General features: G+C 40.1%; 1 protein-coding gene across 1 annotated transcript in view; it reads right to left on the bottom strand.

Annotated features, from left to right (window-relative positions):
• The window catches only part of LOC122800013 (serine/threonine-protein phosphatase 2B catalytic subunit alpha isoform-like), a 2,229,074-nt gene that overhangs the window by 1,370,485 nt on the left and 836,089 nt on the right, over positions 1-22,500 (bottom strand). The window contains exon 2 of the mRNA XM_044069477.1: positions 5,842-6,042. Within this exon, the coding sequence (XP_043925412.1) occupies positions 5,842-6,042 (201 nt within the window). The remainder of the gene's footprint in view (positions 1-5,841; positions 6,043-22,500) is intronic.

Here is a 22,500-nt window from a genome sequence, read left to right as displayed (position 1 = left end):
GATTTGTTTGTTTTTCAACTGAATTGTACAGGTTATAGGTCACATTAAAGGTGGGAAAAGTTTTGAAATGATTTATTGTGGTCTAATTTTTTTATATCACAAAAACCTGGCATTTTAACAGGGGTGTGCACACTTTTTATATCCCCTACATGTATATATATATATATATATATATATATATATATATATATACATACATGTATGTATGTGCGTGTGTGTGTGTGTGTGTGTATGTGTGTGTGTGTGTGTGTGTGTGTGTGTGTGTGTGTGTGTGTATATATATATATATATATATATATTTATATATAGATATATATATATATATATATATATATATATATATATATATATATATATATATATATATATAGAAATATTTATATATATATATATATATATATATATATATATATATATATATATATATATATATAGATATATATATATATATATATAGATATATATATATATAAATATATAAATTTACTCTGAGATTACACCTATTTAGAAAATCAGAAAAATGTACTTTCAATTGCATTTTTCTACTTTGATCCATGTATGAGTCAGTGTAAACCCATTAGTCAATTCAAATATCTTATACTAATAGAGACAATTTAACATAACTAGTTCAAGTCTTCTGTATATAAAGTCTAAAATATCTTACCTAAGGCTTGCAACAAGATTTGTATAAACTGTGATAATTTTTGAACTGTCGAAACTTGAAGTATGTATCTGTATAACAACTAGTTACTAGTAAAGCCTTTTTGTATATAAAGTCTAAAACATCTTATTAATGTTTGAAACAAGATTTTGTATAAACTGTGCAAACTTCTGAACTGTTGAAATTTGTAGTATTTATCTGTATAACAACTAGTTACCAGAATGCTTTTAGTATAGTAATCTCTTGGAGCTTATCTCCCCGGGACTCTACTGAAAATGGACATGTATCCAGTTAGACTATCCCGGTCAACAAATGTAAAATAAAAATATCACAAGCAATATGCAGAGTAAATTACTCATGGATAAAACTCATCATGCAAATACACCCTAAGCAAAGCACACATGGGAAAACAAGTACGAGCACTTAAGACACTATGAGAAATGAAGTGAAACCTTTACACACTGCCTTAAAACTGCTCCTTTCGTTATGAGTCAGACTCTTTAGATCTCCTTTTACTTCTTTGCTTCCTTCCCAAAACGGAATCCCCCTTTCCTCTCATAAGTGAAAGCTTTTTTCTTTAACTAATGACACCTGTGATATAACTTAATTGCTAAATGATGCTACTAATTATGACACTGACTATCGTAACAGTGATATATGAAACAAAAGGCTTACCTGTGGTTAAGATGATATGGGTTAGTGACACACTCTGAGTAAGTAGTAAAAGTGCATGCTCTTTTGCATTTGTTATAACATATCTCACCATTAATACCATGAAGAGGGATGATGTTTGACAAAGTTTGCTCAAGTTTTTTTTTAATGTGGTTGTTTCCTAGTAATTTTAAGTAGCACAACATGCAATACCAATTAAATAAAATCTTTGTAATGAAGGGAAATGGTGGGTTCATGTTAAAAATGAAGAATAAGAATTGTACAATGCCCTTTTTTAACAATGTTACAGGAGACACACTTGGAAAGAACTGAATATGTGAATTTGATAAAGAAAGGTTTTCAGGATGGTTCGGGATGGTTATTCAGCAGAATATCTGGGACAAAGGAAAAGACAAGTACTTATATTAATTGCAAGAGGGGCTCAGACAGTGATAAAAGAGAATAAAAGGTTAATAATGGCAGATTTGCAGTGCTAAGGGGCTACTGGCAAAGGAGGAGGATTACACTGGTGTGTGTGTGTCTTTATCTATATATAATCCACCTAAAACTGCTATAATGGAGCTTAAGAACATTCTGGGAGAAGTAATACATTTTCAGAAAGGAATATTACTTACAGGTGGGGAATGGGGACCCCAGAAGAGAAAGTATAACAAAGGACGGTAGATGTTTGACGAAAGTTATGAAAATATTCGTCATGGAAAATGTGAATTCAGTAATAGGAGTTCAGAGTGAATTTAAATATTATTCCCCAAGATATAAAAACTGGGCTAGACTAGACAGAATTTACATTTCAGAGGAACATGTTCATTTAACTGATGGTCTTGACATGCACCCAATAACTATTTCAGATCATGCACCAATAATAACTAAAATAAAAACACAGGGTAATAATGAAATAAAAAGGAGACACTGGCACTTTCCCACCTGTCTGTTAAAAAGAGAGGAATATAAGGAATGGGTAGTGGAGATTATTCAGGAGCTATTTGAGAGGATAGAAATTACTTCCGAAAATATATTTAGGGATTGGCATAAAATTAAGGTGGAGTTTAAAAATATGGTGGAAATAAAAGAAATGGAGCTATGGTTAAGAAGTAACAAGAATTACTTAGAGGGACTGACAAATGTTAAAGTATTGCTAAATATGGGGAATCTCAGAGAACAGGAAGAGGAGCAACTGCAGAATGCTAAATATAAAATAAGAGATTACTTTGATAATATGCATGAGTTTAGAAGATTGCTCTTAAGCAGCTGTTTTCTGATAACTCTAGAGCACAAAAAGTTTTAGCACAATGACTCCGGCAACAAAAAGCAGAAATGGCTGTCACCAAGCTTAGGGAGTCTATAACAAGGAAGGTAACAAAAGATCCTGTGGAGGTATTAGTAATATTTCAGAAATTCTACGAAAGTCTGTATAAGGCAGAGAAATATGGAAATCAAGAAAAGATACAAATGGAAATGTTAATGGAAGAATTAAATATGCCAAGGTCAGAGGTAGATGAGGCTCAATTACTAACAATTAGTATAGGAGGAGATGAGATAAAAATTGTGTTGTATAATCAATCTACAGTAATGTCTCCAGGAATAGATGGTATTCCTGAGGAATTTTGGAAGCTAGGATGGAAAAAAAACTGATAAAGACCTGGAAGGTATTCTTTAACAGTATGTTAAGAGGAAGAGAAGTATCAACATGGAAGAAAGCAGTGGTGGCTATAAAACCTAAAGAGGGTAAAGATCCATCAGATCCAGCTTCATACAGGCCCATTTCAATACTAAACCATGATTATAAAGTGTTCACATCTATAATGGCTAAAAGAATTGAAAAAGTAATGCCAACATTGATAGATATGGATCATTGTGTTTTTGTGGGGGGGAGAGTGGAATATAAAAAAAATACCACTGCTGTTGGTGGATTTTGATGCAGAGAAAGCATTTGACAGAGTAAGCTGGGACTTTATGAGCAGGGCAATGGAAGTATTTGCATTTCCTGAAAAAAATATAAGGTTGATTAGGAAGATATATGAGGGATAAGAGGAGAAAATTAAAGTGGTTGGAGTCCTGGTCCTCTTTGATAACTTCTGCTTGAGCAGAGGAACCAGGCAGGGGTGTCCTTTTTCCCCTTTGTTATTTGCATTATATTTAGAGCTACTGGCATAGAAAATAAGGGACTCAGAAATTCAAGGATATAATTGGTATGGTAGTCAAAAAAGCTGGCTCTAGTTACAGATGATATTTTATACCTCACAAAATCAGAAAGAGACATTGCAGTGTTGTGGAACATCTTGAGACAGTTTAAAATATTTTTGGGATACAAAATTAATGAAACTTAAACAAAGGCAATAGCGGTAAATTATGTACCCACATATGAATTGGTTCAGCAATATCCATATTTATGGGGACATGATAAAATGAAGTATTTAGGGGCATGTTTTAAAAAATATTCTGGTGTGGCAGGTGAGGATATGTGGGAAGAAACTAAACAAAAGGTAATACAAAACTGAGAACATGGAAGCTTTGTTATATGGATATGGATAGCAAGATACAAACAGTTAAAATGTTTTTAGTCCCTTTAGTTTTATACACAAGTCAGGCACATCTTTATCAACCAGAGGAGAAGCTGTGGATAGCACTTAATAATAAGCTGAAGGACCTTATCTGGGAGGCAAAGATGGCAATTGTCAAGTGGGATAAGCTGATTCTTCCAGTAGAACAGGGCAGATTGGGCATTATTAACTGTCTGAAAGGATATATGATTTATAACTTCAGGGACAAAAACATGAGAGGAGACACTGGGGCTTTATCTCAGCTCTTGCACAGGTAAGACGTTTGTGGTGTGCATATGTGTTTGTGTCTCTGAGTGTGTTTTACTGTGTGTATATGTGTGGAAGAGTGAGTAATGGATATACCTGTGCCAACATGATGCATTGGCCAACGGTGTTAACCGCAGTAGGAAAATGCTGATCTGCACTTGCAGTTGTTAATGGCTATTAAGAGACTAAAGTGTGTACTTTTACTTTACTTTAACTTTGATTTAAATTCAATAAAAGTATTTTCTCCCAGTTGCTGGTGTTAGTCCAACTCACTGCATTCTTTTCAGAGACATGCAGACTAACTGATGATGATGATGTCTTTCCTCATTGTGGCTAATATCCGTCTGAATCACAGGTCTGTAGTTCATGGAAACATGACCTTTTTAATGTATCCCTTAGTGCAAGTGCTGGGATTTTTTCAGAATCCTAGAAAATGGTTTTATGTCTCTCTTCAGGAAGCAATCAAAACAACTTGGATAATATTAGAAAACGGAAATCAGAGTCGAATCCAGCTGTACTAGTAGTAGTGACTATAGTAACAGAGATAAAACAACTGGAATTGGGATCATTAGAAAAGTGTTGGAGCAAATTACATAGAAAAAATGGGAATTGTGGGAACAATACAAGCAGAGGAGCAACAAGGTTAAAAAGAAGGCAGGATTTGAATGAGCTACATAATGCTTGACTGACAGTGACTAGATAGATTATAACTGGTGTATAATGTTTGCAACTAAAATTATGTCAATATGGTTTGTTTTCATTTACATAAATATATGACTGCATTATGTCATACATGCTAATTTAGTAAAGATATTTCCTGTTTAAAAATAACTTGGATAATGCAAAAGAAACTTTTGAAGGAAAATTAAATTCTGTATGAAGACTTAACATTGATATAATGTTTAAACTTCTGAATCCATTCAAATGAGTAAATAAAGAATCTTTAATGCAAATAAAATCACAAGCAAATATGAGTATCAGAAACAATAAAATAGAAGAAAACAAATTTTTTTCAAGTCTTACCACTGATTTCCAAATCATCAATGAATACAATTTCTTTGTTGAGACCACTTGCAGTTAATATGGCTAAATGCAGACCATTTGCTCTTACACGCATGCCTTTAGCTTTACCGACTTCCATTCTGCCAGCAACACATTTTCAGCAGTGTTCACCTAATGCTAAAATTAGTACTGGAGCAGTCTTGTAAGGCGAAGACAAAATCAAGTCTCAAATGAGGACAGAACTCTTTCCTTTGCTGATATTCAGTTCCCACAGGTTTTTAGCAGTTCATTACACTACTTGTCAAGTCAAGTGTTGTCTCCATCTAGTAACTTTCTGTAAAAGTGTTTTAATAGGCAGACGTGCATAATATGCAGGGACAACAATAATCCAGCATGAACTCAACAAAAGAGAAATTGTTCTCATGGCTAAAGGTTTAATTAAAACACCTTTTTTAAGATAATATTTTTTCCCTTTTGCAGAAACAGAGATTTACAGACTATTAAGAACTGAAAACACAAAACATAGTAGTTTCAATTGCTAGTGCCATTCCTATTAATATACCAAAGTGTATATAATCTGAAGGGATACTGGCAAAAATCCAATATTGGTTTTCTTTTGTGCCTTACAAAAATCATGTTCACAGTATTCATTAAGTTGTAACATGGTGCAGATATGTACAACCCCTAATAAAAATGTACCTGTAACAGGTGCCTCTATGTCTAACATTGTCTTTTCATGACGAAGAATTGAAGCTCCCTCGTTGATTATCCTCAGTGCGACGGCCTCATCCACTCTTCCCTCTTTAGTAAGATGTGCCTTCAGAAGATCGACCCGGGGCTTTCCATCACAGTCAAAGACTTCCTTCATAGTCAGCCGATGACTTAAAGGGAAAGGAACCGCTGGAAAGAAAGAAAAAAAAAGTAATTTCAAGTTAAGGGAGTAAACACAACTTAATTTACAATGATCAAAGATACAGTCCATACATGAAAATTAACAAAATAGTAGAATCATCTAATTTATTTAGGTTTATAATCCAATAAATAAAAAAGTCACATGAACAAATACTTTAATGGGTGTCTAGGGTGCTACAATGAAAAACAAAGACAACAAAATTCTAATCAGAAAATGATACATTTATGTATATAACCAGTGGATATTTATGGTCATAAATAATGAGTGCTGACTTTGCATTAACTACACAGCTTACCTCCGTAGACGCTGCCACATTACAGAGAGCCCTCCCTCAAGATTAATGTTTGTAAGTCAAACTCTTTCAGGGTAAATATGCTAAGTTCTAAAAATCTTAAACAACAAAATATCAGAAAGTCAGGCTTCCCTTACCCTTAAAGAAATCTGCATTTGTGCAGTAACTGAAACATAGCTCCACAGCAACAACAATACTCCTGTTAGGCATGCCATAATTTTGCACCAAATTTCACATAACAGCCTTGAACTTGATGAGGTCCTACTGCTCTATAAAGCTACCTACCACTTTATTTACAGCTATAAATCCTATATGTGACTCCCTCAGAACATAAGATTATGTAAGCCAGTTTGGAAAGCTTACCATTGTAATGAGTATGATTATACTGGGAGACAAACATTCAATTGGCAACACTATTCAACAAGCAACAAGTATACCAAGAGTTTTTTTTAGATTTGATAATGCAAATCAACTGCCCACCCACCTACCAGGAGATGTTAACCTTCTTAACCTTGCCTTTATTAACTGCACCACTCTGCTTCTTTGATTAAATATGACCACCTTGTCGAAAATGTTTACCCATATTTTTTAGGATGTCTCCAAAACCACCTACTTACTACTCCCTGACATCATTGATGAGCATAAAATGCTCATTATTCCAGTCAGTCGAATGCCAGGTGCTTTAGCATGCTCTGCATATTTCTATGGTCTTATATGTATAGAACTAAACAGGCAAAGCCATCTTTAATACAGGAAATGGTAATTCAGAAGTAAAACAGTATGGTGTAATTCCCACATCAATAAACTTTATAATAAGAAGTAGCTGTTAGTTATCTGCAACAAATGACCACTTCCCAATTACAGAAGAGATCCAAAAATGGAAAGTCATCCCCTAAAATGTACCACCAGGGAGTGCAAGACCAGTTATGAACTCAGACTAACCACTAACACTAAGTAAACCACAAGGCCTTGTCAGTTAGCTCAGGAAACAGAAGTAATTCATAGCTATATGCTAAATTTATTTCTAATGCATCATCCCAGTCAGGCCACAAAAATCATTGCAAATACCCTTGCAGACAAATTCAGTTCCAGCTCCTCATCCATCTCCTGCTCAAACATCCTCCGTATTTAACCTCATACCTCCCTTACTCAAAACACTCTAGATCAAGTTCTGTCAGTCCTCTCCAATACCCAAAACACTATCTCCTTGGGTCCTGATAACATTCTTGGGTGTTTGCTAATAAGTCTTTATCACTATATAGCCAAACCCTTCCTAATCTATTTTAACCAGAGTGTCTCCATGTGCAATTAGAAGTGAGAAAAACTATACTTGTGCCACTACATGACGGATGCCCCATAAATTAACACAGATATTCTTTCTAATATTGGCTGCAATGTTATGAATGCACAGTCATTATGCTTATAAATAATAAAATATGTTATCTTCAAATCCTAATCAAAGGTGGCTTTGGACTTCATTCTGGTTGCTTTTTTTGACATGGTCAATGAAACTCTAGATGAGAGTTTGTCCATCCATACTACTTACCCTGAACAGGCTAAGGCTTTCAACATCATGCTGAATACAGGTATCATAGATAAACTCTCTCATATAAGCACAAACCTCTGTGTTGTCCTCTAGATAGCAAACTGTCTCACCGATAGATCCCACACTGTGAAGACACTGGGTGTTTCTTGTAGTGACTAGTAGTGTTCAACAGATCCCTATCCTAGGCCCCCTTCTATTTGGCATCCATTTCTCTGAAGTGAAACCCAGTGCTGAGTCTTTGGCTCACTAAGTCTGCAGGACATAGCAGATTGAGTACAGCTGTCGAATCCCCTTTTGATGAGTGCCCATATTCTCCAACAAGGCCTGGATAAGTCCAACAATTAGAGTGTCATCTACTGGCTCACCCTGAATTCCAAAACAGCATAGTTATCTTTGTCAAAGCCACCACTTCCTTGTTTACCACATAATTGGCAACCCCTTCAAAACAGATGGAATCATCAGGGACTTGGCTGATAATGATCTTTCCTTTGACTGATATGCTTCTATCATGGTGAGAAAGCCCTTTGACTTTGTAAAGCTTAACTGTTAGGGCATCTCATCTAGAGTCACAGGGCTCTTCATCCCCCCCTAAAGGTTCATAGACAAACACTAGGCTAGCTGCCTTTGTGGGTGGCATTTTAAATCTAGCCAATTTCCCTTTTGTGAGAATCAAACCCTGCACCGTGTATTTGAAAAGTAAACACCTTAACTATTGTAACAACCTCCCATGAACTTTCATAATCAGTTCTGCCTTGGAGTAGAATGCCTCTTTTGGGCTGTATCTCTCTCAGCACCTTACTCACCTTGGAAGACCCCAAAAAGCTACCTCAGTAGGTTAAAGGCTGTTTCTCTCTGTTCTGTATTGTACAAACTGCCAAGATGGGTAACCAAAATTTAGTTTATTCTACAGTGGAAGATCCTGTCCTTTTCAAACATCTCCACCATCATAAAAAACAACAACCTTGTAAATATCCATTCTAAAGACCTTAACCTCCATCACAGAATGAACAGTCTGTGCTGGAGCGATCAGTTCCTCATCCACTACACCCTTGTCTTTGGAATAGCTTCCCTTTACACATTAATGAGAGCAACTCCTTACCTATCTTCAAAACCAGCCCTGACAACTGGATGAATAACCAGCCCTGACAAATGGATGAATAACCAGCCCTAACAACTGGATGAATAACCAGCCCTGACAAATGGATGAATAACCAGCCTTGACAAATGGATGAATAACCAGCCCTGGCAAATGGATGAATAACCAGCCCTGACAACTGGATGAATAACTAGCCCTGACAACTGGATGAATAACCAACCTTGACAACTGGATAAATAACCATGGACTAGTTAATGTTCTTTTAGTCAAGGACTTAAAAGCATTCTGGTGCTGCTTCTAAGTTGTATTAGCTAAGCTTCTTGATGGCTCTCTGGCCACAAGCTTAGTAATAACCTACATGGGTTGATTTTTTTTAGTACAGCCAAAAGGATGTTTAGGAGAGGGAAGAGTATTACATGCAGTCATCATACCCTGACACTTAGACAGCAAACATACTAAAGCTCCAGATTCATCCTTCCTATTGTCTAGAGACACTGCCTATGTAAATCAATTTCTGCCATGAGAAGAATGGCAGCCTTTCTATTAGTCTAACGTAAGCATTTCTGAAAAAAACAATACCTCTGGCTTACTACTGCTTGTCTGTTTCATACGTACATATACATAGTTTAGGGGTTAGAAGATGGGCCAAGAATGAGGAACTAGGCTGTTACATTACCGAAAAACTGGACATAGAAGAGTACAGTGCAAGGAAATACAATAGGTTAGTTCCAGAGGGATAACTTATTGGATCAGTACTTTTCAATGTTTTTGTCTCGGACATATCTAAGGGAAAACAGAACAGGATTAGCCTTTTCACTAGTGAGGTTATTCGGGCACCTACCCATCCTTGGCATGTTTGTTCATCTTCAGCATCATTCTATAACATGTGTGAATAACTACTGTGCATGTCATATGTGCCAGGTATATGTGTTTATATGTAAACTTCCATACCTACTTTACCATAGCTGAATATTCATCCTTACGTTCTTAGCAACCTCCAAAACCAGAAAGCCTCAGCCACCCCACACACAATACCTGCTGCTTTTCCAAATTTCTACTGTGTTAACATCTGCTTGATTGTAGCCCACTATCACTATCCTATAAGCCACTTTTCCTAGTGGGATTTGCACTGTGCATTAAGGAACTCCATAGCATGCATGCACTACTACTTTTATTATTAGGGTCACATACGAAGTGTATCATTCCAGTTGCAATCAGTATATAACAAAAGATTTTATTGAGATTCAAGATAAACAACCACAAAGGATAAAAGCAGTAAAAGTATTACATAAAGAAGAATTGCAATAATACAGAGGCAGTATAAGCCAGCAACCATGTACTGAATTATAACTTCTAATGAAAAAAAATGACAATTATTCCCTACTCTTACACCAAAAACTTGTATAAACTTGTAATTATTGGTCTACATTCAGGCACGAGTTAAAGAATCCTAGATAAACCATTTATGTTGTGCAAACAATGTTGTTCTACGTAAGTTCCAGGTTCAACACTTTTCATTTCCTGCATAACAGCGTAGACCTCAGCAATCTTTGGCAGTTGCCATTGATTCTACCGCCTAGTAATCATATTTTTTGCTGCCAGCAGCACGGTAAGTAGCAGACACTGATACAATCATTCCTTTCCTCAAAACAGAAACCAATTAAAAACACAGCAGGGATCAACTCCACAAGTGGGGGGGGGGGGGTAGATTTTAATACAAAGAGAGTCACCTACCTCCTAAATTCCTGCAGGTTATAGCATGACAAAAATATGTGAAGCCAGTCCTCAAAGCCATCCCCTTCATACCTCCAACAGTTGGGTGAATAGTCTGGAACATCCTATATAATCTTGGGAGGGAGAGTAAAAAACTTAAACAGGCACTGACAACCAAAGAAATGAACCCTCCTAGATGTTGTAGCACTGTGTGGGTTGTACAAGATCTCTGCCCAAACCTCCAAAGAGACAGGGATATTAAGTTCAGTTTACTGTAACATCCTAAATTTATGCAAGGCATGTACTTTTGTTACTACCAAAATTCCTAAAATCCTGTTAACACTCAGTGTCCCAATTTTTTCTACAGTCTGCCACTGTATCCAGCTAGGCCAATCTTTCTTTTCAGATGAGAGCCAATTTTTCATTCTTTAAAATGACTGACCAACCACATAAAAAGTTATTCTCAAAAAATAGGGCCCCCCCATTCGTTGCCCTCATGTCCTTCCATGAAAACAGCCTTTCACCTACTCATAAAGAATCCAAGAACTGTAAGAAAGAAGTCATACTAATTTGATGGAGAAGCCTATAATTAGCCTTTCCCTAACAAGCAGAGTTAGCTACTGGACAAATATCTTCCCCCCAGTTGAGTGTATTGGTCTCATTAAATCCCTATTGAGTGACGTTTAGAAATGAAGTTGAAATAGTGCTCCTGAAATCCCCATTGAGTGACATTTAGGAATTTTGTTACAATAGTGCCCCTGGCTTTCTATTTCCATCCTGTAAACCCTTTATCAGCTTCTTATAAAATTATGACATACTACACAGATTTACCTTCAACAAAGAAAACCACCCAGGCTGACAGTCTAATCTCAAAATGCTAGATAGCACCTTCAGCCTAGTGGCAGCACTGTAAAATTCAAAGTGTAGGAGAGAAACCTCTCCTTGACCAGAAGGAAAAAATCAGACCATTTACTAATCTGCGATGTGGCTTTCAGGAACTCATTAGCTGAGCATACATATGTGAACAATGTCTGAGAAGTTGTTTTACCTTGTGATAGCACTACCCCTAAGATGCACTCATGGACAACAGCAGTCCTGACAAGCCTCTCATTAATTTCAGAGGCATTCCAAAAACAGTTAGCAGAGTAATCACGTATCTGACCAAAAGATAACAACAGGACGTGTCAGTTTCTAAAACAAATGAATATATCTGGCCGGAGTCTGTAGGGCAAAAGGGCGGGGGTGACTCAGCCTACAAAATGATTCAGAAGATGCTGAGGTCAACAACATCCAAACTGTTCTTACCAAGGGTGGTAATATGCTGACCTGAAATGGGGGAGGGGGGTCATCATCATCTGGCAGAAGAGACAACATGAGTAAATCCTAACTAAGATAGACATGATCTCAGAGGGTGAAGTCACACTAAAAACAATTAGTGATAGTGCGTCAACCTGCATACATGAGATCAGGGGCGAAATAAAACAATTACAAAATGGGAATGCAGGGTTAGGAAATCACACCCACCCTGAACTTCTGAGCCCACATATAGGTCAATACTAGGATGTTGTTCAAGAGGATCATTAGTAGCCTAGCCACAACACCCCAAAATTGGAGGTTCACTTTGTCGTGACTAGTTATGTCCCTTTCAATAACAGTCTACGAGGTCAGACACAAGTGTATTTACAATTGCCTATTCATTCATCCAGGTTACTCTTAAAGAGGGTCATTGTGCTAATCTGCTTTACTTCCAAAGGATGTCTATTCAATAAAGGATGGTTACTGCTTGAATATTACTGCAACATAACTCTTCAGTGTTGTACACAGGCCTGTTTCATATTACAGAGGAATAACGTTCTTACATTACCTCTTAAAGTCTATTCCCATCTTCAATATAAAGGACAATTTTTCAAAATACTGATCAATTTATAACTGAGGATCTGTGTGCATTTCATAATGATTGTATAAATATTAAGCAACCTTTTCTTCATTGACAGATACTAGAGGGTCTATATGCATTTTTGGACTTTTTAAAGGCATATCAACATGCAGGCTGTGATATTTTGAGTGAAAAGCTAGAAAACTGTGGTCTATCTGACTTCTAAATAATCATTTCATTCACATGTAGATATAGTGTTGTGTCCACATTATGTTCATTGTATTGAATATGCTCAATGTAGAAATCACAGTTAACCTGATATGTTAGATCTCCCCTATAGTTTGAGACATTCAAGTACATTATTTAAAGAAATACTAGTTTTTAATCTATGTAAGTGACAGGTGCATATTACTTGTTTGAAGTCAATGTTTTCCTCTTATCCTAGGGGTACACACATGCACAATATTTATCAAAGAATAACAAGTTATAGAGTACAGGCAAAGATTTTTGTATCAGCAGGGAAACCACAAAAAATGCAAATGTTACATCATACTTAAATACTTTAATATTACTGCAGTAAGGTTTTGAAGTAATACATGTGATAACTCACAGAAATGTATCGCAGTGTGACAACTCTTTTAATTAATGTTTGGCAATGCCTATATCAACTTATTGTGCAGATAACCTGCTTGGCTTCATTTGTACCTGAAAAGGGTCTTTGTGGTCAGACATCTTACAGGGTTAACAAATGAATAAATAATACTAAATAAAATGCCATGAGATATATTAATTATGACATTTACAAAAGTACAGTTGTGCACACTTACCATAAATGTAGATGTTTGAGTGTATTCACTGTGGCAGTCATCACATTTGGGTTATCTGCTTGCAGTAGCCCTCAGTCAGCCTGATTATCAAAGTCTTGGGTCCTGCATTGGTTGCTGTCTCATCTTCCATGACGTCAGGTAGTCAGGGGTATAAAGCATGCAGCCGACGTCATTTTATTAGTTTTTCTTGCCCCAAATGTCAGGTGCCCCCATAATGGGAAGCAATTATATATAAGGTTACACCTCCAACAAAAAGCAAATACAACAGAAAGCTTTAAGCACAGTAAACAAGAATAGAGGTACAGACAATAGAAGTCAGGGGGCTGGAGGGAGGGTAACCAGGACTGCAACAGTGACTACACTCGAACATCTACATTTATGGTAAGTGTACACAACTGTACTATGTTCTTCGTGTTTCACTGTTGCAGTCATCACATTTGGGTAGATTTCCAAAGCTAAGGATGAGAGGAGGTAATTAGATAGCATTAGGACAAGCTATAAGAACCTGCAAGACTGCAGTGGCAAAGCCAGCTCTGGATTTAGAAAAAAATTGGCAAGTGGTAATGCTTGGTGAAGGTATGTACAGAACTCCAGGTAGCAGCTTCTAGGATGTCCCTGGTAGGGACACCGCTGAGAAAGGCTGTAGAGGTAGATGCAGCCCTGGTTGAATGTGGTCTTATCCCCTGTGGGATAGGTTTTCAATGGTGCTTATAGCAGAAATGAATGCAATGGCCTATCCACTTAGAAATGGTTTGCTTTGAAACAGCTTTCCCCTCTGCCCCTTCAGCAAATGCAACCAGCAGCTGTTCAGATTTCCTGAGAGGTTTAGTCCTGTCCAAGTAAAATCTAAGTTGTCTGTGCACGTCCAAGGAGTGCAGTATTCATTCTCCTTTGTTCTGTGGATTAGAAAAGAAAGCTGGCAAATTAATGGACTGATTAAGGGCCACACTGGATACCACCTTGTGCATGAAGGAGGGATTGGTCCTGAGGGACACCCTGTCCGCATGAAAGATGATGAAAGGCTCCAAAGCCATGAGGGCCTGTAATTCAGATACCCTTCTTGCTGAAGTGATGGCTAGAAGGAAGGCTGTTTTCCAAGAAAGGAATTTCAACTCTGTACTTGCAGCTGGCTCGAAGGGAGGTAGAGTGAGCTTTTCCAATACAAAGTTAAGGTCCCAGGCTGGAGTAGGGGCTCTCCTGGGTGGTCTTATGGCTTTGGCCCCTCTGAGGAATTGCTTCAGCAGTGGATGAGAGAAGAGGGGTGGTTCTGTATTGTAATGAGCTGAAATGGCTGAGACATGAATTTTGATGGAGGAAAAGGAAAGGCCCTTGTGAAGCATCTCAGTTAAGTATTGAAGAATCTGAGGTAAATTGGTCGCTGCTGTGCCCATCCCATGAGTTTGGCTCCAGGAACAGAATCTTTTCCATTTTTCAGCATAGGATATTCTAGTACTAGGCCTCCTTGCCTCCAGAATTACATCCATCATTTGCTTACTGAGGGATGGGAACGGAGAGATCAGGTAATTAGCCAGGCTGCCAAGTTCAGGGTTTGAAGCTGTGGGTGCAGAATCTGGCCCTCCTGCTGAGACAGCAGTGCAGGGGTCTGAGGCAGGTGCCATGGTGCCAGCAGTGACACACTGCGCAAGAGGGGGTACCAGTGTTGGTGTGGCCAGTCTGGTGCAATCAGTATTGTCCTTGGTTTGTCCTGTTTGATCTTTAGTAGTACCTTGGAGAGGAGAGGCAGAGGGGGAAATGCATAAACTGATAGGTTTTTCCAGGTGAGGGACAGGGCATCTACTTTCCAAGCTTATTTGTGTGGAGTCCTTGTGCAGAATTTGTCCAATTGGTAGTTCTGGGGGGAGGAAAACAGGTCTATCTCTAGGCTCCCCCATTTGTTTCTCAACATGTTGAATATCTTTGGTTCCAGTTTCCACTCGTGTGGAGCCATGAGATTTCTGCTTAGATCGTCTGCCAGTGCATTTAGCTTTCCTGGCCTGAATTGAGCCTGTAGGTGCATTTGGTAGCTCAAGGCTGTATTTCACAGAGCCATGGCTAGTCTGCAGAGAGGGTATGAGTGGGTCCCCCCTGCTTGTTTATGTACCACATAACAGTGGTGTTGTCCGTCATTACCAATAATTGTCCTGGAAGAATGTGGTCCTTGAAGGCTGCCAGAGCATACTGTACAGCTAACATTTCCTTTTGATTTATGTGCAGGTGCATTTGACTTGGATTCCATTTGCCCTGAATACACTTCCCTGCCAGGTGAGCCCCCCATGCATAGTCTGATGCGTCTGTTAAGATTTGGGCAGCAGGGGGTAGTGTGAATGGTAGTCCCCTGTTTTGGTGGCAGGCCTCTGCCCACCAAAGGAACTCTAGGTGTAGGCAAGGTATGATAGGAATCCTTGCTTCTAGATCCTGTGAATGTTGACACCACAAGCTTTTGAGATGCCATTGTAGTTTCCTCATATGCAGCCTTGCATATGGAATTAGAAGAATGCAGGAGGCCATGAACCCCAAGGCTTGCAGTATTTGCCTTGCAGATAGCTGGGTTTTTGTGGCCACTTGTTTGAAGTAGGTTGTCAAATGAATCTGTTTCTCTGGCGTGAGGAAAGCCATCTGGGAAGTTGTATTCAAGCTTGCTTCCAGGAATATAATTTGTTGATAGGGTACCAGGTGTGATTTCTTTTCATTTATGGTGTACCCCAGACAAGTCAGTACCCTTTGAACAAAGGTCAGATGATTCAAAAGTATGTCCCAGCTTTCTGCCTGAATTAGACAATCGTCCAGGTATGGGTATATTTGAATATTTGTTTGCCTGCAAAATGCAATGACTGGGGCTAGGTACTTTGTGAATACCCTGGGCACAGTAGATAAGCCAAAGGGCAGTACAGAGAACTGATAGTGCATGTAGCCTGCTTTGAAGCATAGGTATCTTCTGCAAGACTCCCTGATAGGGATGTGCAGGTATGCTTCTTTTAAGTCTAGTGTTGCCAACCATGCATCTTTGCCTAGCATAGGAAGCAGCTGGTGAAGAGTCAGCATTTTTAATTTTGGAATTACCAGAAAGGTGTTTAGAGTAGAAAGGTCCAGGATAGGACGCCATGTATTGCCTTTTCTCGGTACCAGGAAAAGTCTTGAGTAGAAACCTTGTCCCTTTTCCTTTTCTGGTACCAACTGAAGAGCCCCCATGTTTAAGAGAGAGTACTTGATTTTGGGCCTCTGCCCATTGATTTGGGGGTAGATCTGGCCACCTGCTTGGTGTTGGTAACGTGTGGAAGTGAAATCTGTATCCTTGGGACACTATATTTAAAATCCATTTGTCCTGGGTAATGAGTTCCCAGTTTTTGGCCTGCAGACTAATCTTTCCACCTAAAGGAGCATTCAGTTGGGAAGTGCTTGGAAGTTTTAAAAACAAGTCATTGAGACAGTTTTCCATAGGGGGGAGTCTTACTAGTCCCAGATTTGGGTGTGGAAACCCCTCACTGCTTAGCCTTGTGTGTCCGCATGGGACTGAAACTTGGGGTTTCTGCTGTGTCTGGGTTTGGCTTGAGAAGACCTGGAAGGGGCTGGAAAGGACCAATTCTTAGAGGGCCAGTGCCTACTAAATCTAGGAGGCTGAACTTGTAAGAAATCTTTAACAGTTTGCATAGATTTAGCTTTTATCTTCCATCTTTTTAAGAACTTCCTCAGCCTTGTTGCCAAACAGGCGGTCCTGACTTAAGGAAGCATCCAACAATTTAGCTTTAACATGATCAGGCAAAGATTGCTCCTTAAGCCAAGCATGCCTTCTGAGCACAGACACAGTAACAGCAGCCCTGCAAGAGGCCTCTAATGAATCAAATCCACATTGCAAAGTATGTTTTCCAACCTGTTCAGCAGAATGCATTAAATCCTGTAATTCTTTATTTTCAGCACAGTCGGGAATCAACATCATTTTCTGTTTAAGCAATCCAATAACATGTTGTTGATACTTTAACATATGAAACTGGCAGTTTAAAGCCCTAATGGCCAAGGTTGCAGAAGTGTAAACCTTCTTACCCCATCTATCCAGCGCCCTGGAGTGTCTATTAGAGGGTGTAGGATTTTTAGCAGTAGAAGCCTTAATGCCTTTGGGTCCCTGTGAAATAGTCTCTGGATCTGCAATAGGATTTTTAAAACAGAACTTGTGTGAATCAGGAACCCTGTAATATCTGTCAGGTTTTCTGGGAGCAGGAGGTAAAGAATCAGGGGCCAAACTAGATTCTGAAAAGGCATCATCAACAATGTCTAGTACAGAAGGTACAGCTAAAGGCCTATGCTGAGGCAGGAGTAAGAAATCCCTAAGGCTCTTTTTTGAATCAGAAAAATCCTGGCTTTCCCAATGGAAATGCTCCCTTAGAATATGTAAGGTCTCACCAAAAGAAAAATCCTCTGGAGGGGAAGCAGAGGGAATAGAGTCCTCTGCATCAGAATCCTCATAAGAAGATAAGGGCAAATCTAGATCATCAGAAAAATCAGAATCCTGGTCAGAAGATTCATAAACAACTTCAGTCCTAGGTCTCTTAGAAGGGGGAGGTTGCCTTCCCCTGATTAGAGTTATAAGACCTTCAGCCATTCTTATCATTTGTTTTTTAGGCATAGAGGCCTGAGCATGCGGCCTGGGCGTTGGTTTCTTAGGCATGGTTCGGTATTTTGGCCTAAATGAAGAAGGAGGCGTTGGTTTAATATGCAAGTCCATAGGCCTGAATACACCCTCAGAAGCCGGTGCATACACAGTGGCTCCAGACCCATCCAAGGTAGAGATATCCGCAGGTTCCACAGCTGAAACATCTCATGGCATACCAGACTCTGAATGGGTCTCAGTAGAGGCCTGTGAGTCAGAAGTAGCAGGTATCAGGGGCTGCGAAAGTGTCTCACTGAGTACCGGTGAACTGGCGACTGGCTTAGGAGAAGTGTCATCGGTAGCTTTGGACCTCGGCGGCCTGTCTTTATCTTTGCGTTATTTCGGAATCCTGGTAGTCGAATGGCTAACCGATGACATTTCTGGATAATTAAACTGAGAACTGAAATATTTAGAGGTGAAAATATACCGACAACGGATAGTGCGCTGATTAAATAAAGCACAAAACCAACAGCAAGGTACATTGTGGTCAGGGCCTAGGCAAGGAATACAGTATGAATGAAAATCTTTGCGAGGTATTTGCTTTCCACAAGTAATGCAATTATTAACTTTTACTGACATCGGTAAGGAGCAAGAAAAAGTTTCCCCAACGGGGTACTTAGCTTTAGTTGAAGACAGGAGTCAGCCAACCGGCGCTTGCGAACTGCTTCTGCTTCTGGCACTGCACGGCAAGAAAGACTGATGTAATGGCGTCGGCTGCATGTTTTATACCCCTGACGACCTGACATCATGGAAGAAGGGACAGCAACCGACACAGGACCCAAGACTTTGTTAATCAGGCTGTCTGAGGGCTACTGCAAGCAGATAACCCAAATATAATGAATGCAACAGTGAAATATGAAGAACATCATCCAGCACTTGTTTGCTTAAGCTGGCAACTGGAGGACAGATCAAGGAATAAGCCAGGCTGCCAGGTTCAGTGTCTGCAATTGTGGATGCATGAATTCTCCAGTCTTCTGGGTCAGGAGTGTTGGGATCTAAGGTAGGTGCAATGGCGGCAGGGGTGAAAGGCTGCATGGCAATGGATACCAGTACTGGCATGGTCAGTCTGGGGCAATCAAGAGTACCCTTGGTTTTTCCTCCCTTATTATGAGCAGTACCCTTGAAATTAGTGGTAGAGGGGGAAATGCATAGATCGAGAGGTTTACCCATTGGAAGGATAGAGCATCCACTTTCCAGGCCTTGCTGTGAGGTTCCCTGCTGCAGAATTTGCTGAGATGATGGTTGTTGTGGGAGGCAAAGTGGTCCACCTTCGGGGTGCCCCATTTCTGGGTTACAAGGTTGAAGGTTCTGTGGTCTAGCTGACATTCATGTGGGTCTAGCAGGTTTCTGCTTAAGTTCTCTGCCATAGAGCTTAGGGAGCATGGCAGGAATTGTGCTAGCAGGTGAATTTGCATGGGTGAAGCTGTGCGCCAAAGGGTCATGGTGAGCCTGCATAGAGGACAAGAGTGAGTTCCTCCCTGCTTGTTGATATACCACATCACTGTGGTGTTGTCTGTTTTGATCAGTAGAGGCCCCAGGGAGAGTAGGGGTCTGAAAGCTGTCAGAGCATGCTGAACAGCTAGCATCTCTTTTTGGTTGATGTGCAGATGTATTTGATTTGGGCTCCAATGGCCCTGAATACACCTGTCATCCAGGTGTGCACCCCAGGCATAATCCGATGTGTCTGTGGTGAGGGTCTGGGCAGTGTGGGGGTGTGAGAAGGGAAGACCCTTGTTGTGGTTGCATGCTGCTGCCCACCAAAGAAAATCTTTCCTTAGACAGGGTATGATTGATATGATAGTTTCCAAGTCCTGAGAGTGTTGACACCAAAGGCTTTTTAGGTACCATTGTAGTTTCCTCATATGCAGTCTGGCATATGGAATGAGAAGAATGCAGGATGCCATGAACCCTTGAGCTTGCAGGATTTTCCTTGCGGATAACTGGGTTCTGGTGGCCAGTTTAGAGAAGTAGCCTGTCAGGCAGGCTTGTTTTTCTGGAGTAAGGAATGCCACCTGGGATGCTGTGTCCAACCTTGCTCCCAGGAATACAATTTTTTGTGTGGGGACTAGTTTGGATTTCTTTTCATTTATAGTATACCCCAGGGAGGTCAGTAGGTCCTTTACACAGGTCAGGTGCTGTAATAGCTTTTCCTGTCTGCCTGAATCAGGCAGTCATCTAAGTAGGGGTAAATTTGAATACTTCTTTGTCTGCAAAAAGCAATGGCTGGAGCCAGGCATTTTGTGAAAACTCTGGGAGCAGTGGATAAGCCAAAAGGAAGCACAGAGAACTGAAAGTACATAGATCCTGCCCTGAAACATAGATATTTCCTGCAAGATTCCCTGATTGGGATGTGTAGGTAGGCCTCTTTTACGTCTAGGGTGACTAACCAAGCATCCTTGGAAAGTATTGGAAGAAGCTGCTGGAGGGTGAGCATTTTGAATTTTGTTATCACCAGGAAGGTGTTTAGAATTGATAGATCGAGGATTGGGTGCTAGGTGCCCTCTTTTCTGGGTACCAGGAAAAGCCTGGAATAGAAACCTTGGCCTATCTGGTCTGCAGGAACAGGCTGTATTGCTGTCATGGAGAGCAGGGAATGGACTTGTTTTTTGGCCTCTGCCCACTGGTTTGGAGGAAGATCTGGGAACCCTTTTGGGGTTGGAAGAGTGTGGAAATAAAATTTGTATCCTTGGGACTCTATGGTGAGAACCCATCGGTCGTTGGTAAAAGAGGCCCAGTTGTTTGCATGGGAGGGGAGTTTTCCTCCTAGGGGCACACGCAGGTGGGCAGAGGTAAGGGGTGGAGGTGTAAAGTCATTGTGAGTTCTTTCCATAAGGGGGTGGCTTAGCACTCCCTGTTTTTGAAGTAGAGGAACTCCATTGTTTAGATCTCTGCATTCCCTGGGACTGCTGTCTGGGGGGTCTGCTTCCCCTAGGTCTTGTCTGAGCTGGCCTTGAGGGGACCGGAAAGGACCAGTGCTTGGAAGGGCAATGCCTACTGAATCTTGGAGACTGGACTTGTAAGAAGTCTTTAACTGTCTGCATAGATTTAGCTTTTTCTTCCATCTTTTTTAAGACCTCTTCTGCCTTGGTGCCAAACAAATTATCTTTGTTCAACTGTGCGTCCAATAGTTTTGATTTGACATGGTCTGGCAAGGTCTGTTCCTTAAGCCAAGCATGCCTTCTAAGTACAGAACCAGTGACTGCTGCCCTGCAAGATGCTTCTAGGGTGTCAAAGCCACATTGCAAGGTGTGTTTAGTAACTTGGCTTGCAGAATGCATAAGCTCCTGTAATTCTTTATTTTCTGCTCAAACAGGAAAGGTAGGCATTTTTTGTTTGAGGAGTTCCATGGTATGTTGCTGGTATTTCAGCATGTGGAGCTGACAATTTAGTGCTCTAATGGCAAGAGTTGCAAAGGTGTATACTTTTTTACCCCAAATGTCTAAAGCTTGGGAATCCCTTTCCGAGGGGGTGGGATTTTTAGCTGTGGTTGATTTTATTCCTTTAGGTCCTTGGGAGATGACCTCTGGGTCAGCAGTAGGATTTCTGAAAAGGAATTTATGAGAGTCAGGGACTCAATAATACCTGTCAGGTTTCCTGGGAGCAGGAGGAAGGGTGTCAGGAGTAAAACTGGATTCCATAAAGACATCATCCACAACATCCAAGACAGGAGGAATGGCTAAAGGTCTGTGCTGTGGTAAATTTAAGAATTCCCTGAGTCTCTTTTTGGACTGAGGGTAGTCCTGACATTCCCACTGGCCATGCTCCCTTAAAGTATGTAGGGTTTCACCAAATGAAAAATCCTCTGGAGGAGAGGCAGAAGGAATGGATTCCTCTACATCTGAATCTTCATAAGCAGAAAGGGGTTGCATGTCTTCATATTCAGAAACCTCAGAGTCATCGGACTCCTGGTCAGATAAAACTGCTGGGGACAAGTCTCTTTTTGGCTTCCCCTAATAAGCATGATAAAGTCTTCTGCCATTTTAAGCATTTGAGATTGAGGCAAGGAAGTAGGTGTCTGAGCTTCGGTCGTCGTTTTTTTAGGCATAGTTTGTATCCTGGGCCTTAGAAACTTGGTAGTTTTAGAAAGAAATGAATATGTGAAAGTAGTAGTCGGTTTGTGTTGAGTATCAGTAGTGCGAAGAACTTCCTCAGCAGCCGGTGCCTGCTCAGCGGCTCCAAACTCATCCAAGGTAGAGACATATGCAGGAGCCTTAGTCAAAGAAGAGTCTCGCGGCATACCGGACACTGAACGGGTCTCGGTAGCGGCCTGCGAATCCAGAGAAGCAGGCATCAGGGACTGCAAAAGCGCCTCACTGAGGACCAGCGAACTGATGACTAGCTTAATGGAAGCATCATCGGCAGTTTTGGACCTGTGCGGTTTGTCTCTGTCTTTATCCTTACATTTTTTCAGAAGATCGGTAGTCGGATGGCTTACCGAAGCCATATTGGAATA

Source organism: Protopterus annectens, chromosome 4.part0 (genome assembly GCF_019279795.1).
Source record: "Protopterus annectens isolate FY-2018-M chromosome 4.part0, PAN1.0, whole genome shotgun sequence".
Classification (NCBI taxonomy): domain Eukaryota; kingdom Metazoa; phylum Chordata; order Ceratodontiformes; family Protopteridae; genus Protopterus; species Protopterus annectens.
Note: the sequence above shows the minus strand (reverse complement) of the source record. Positions and strands in the feature narration are given on the sequence as shown.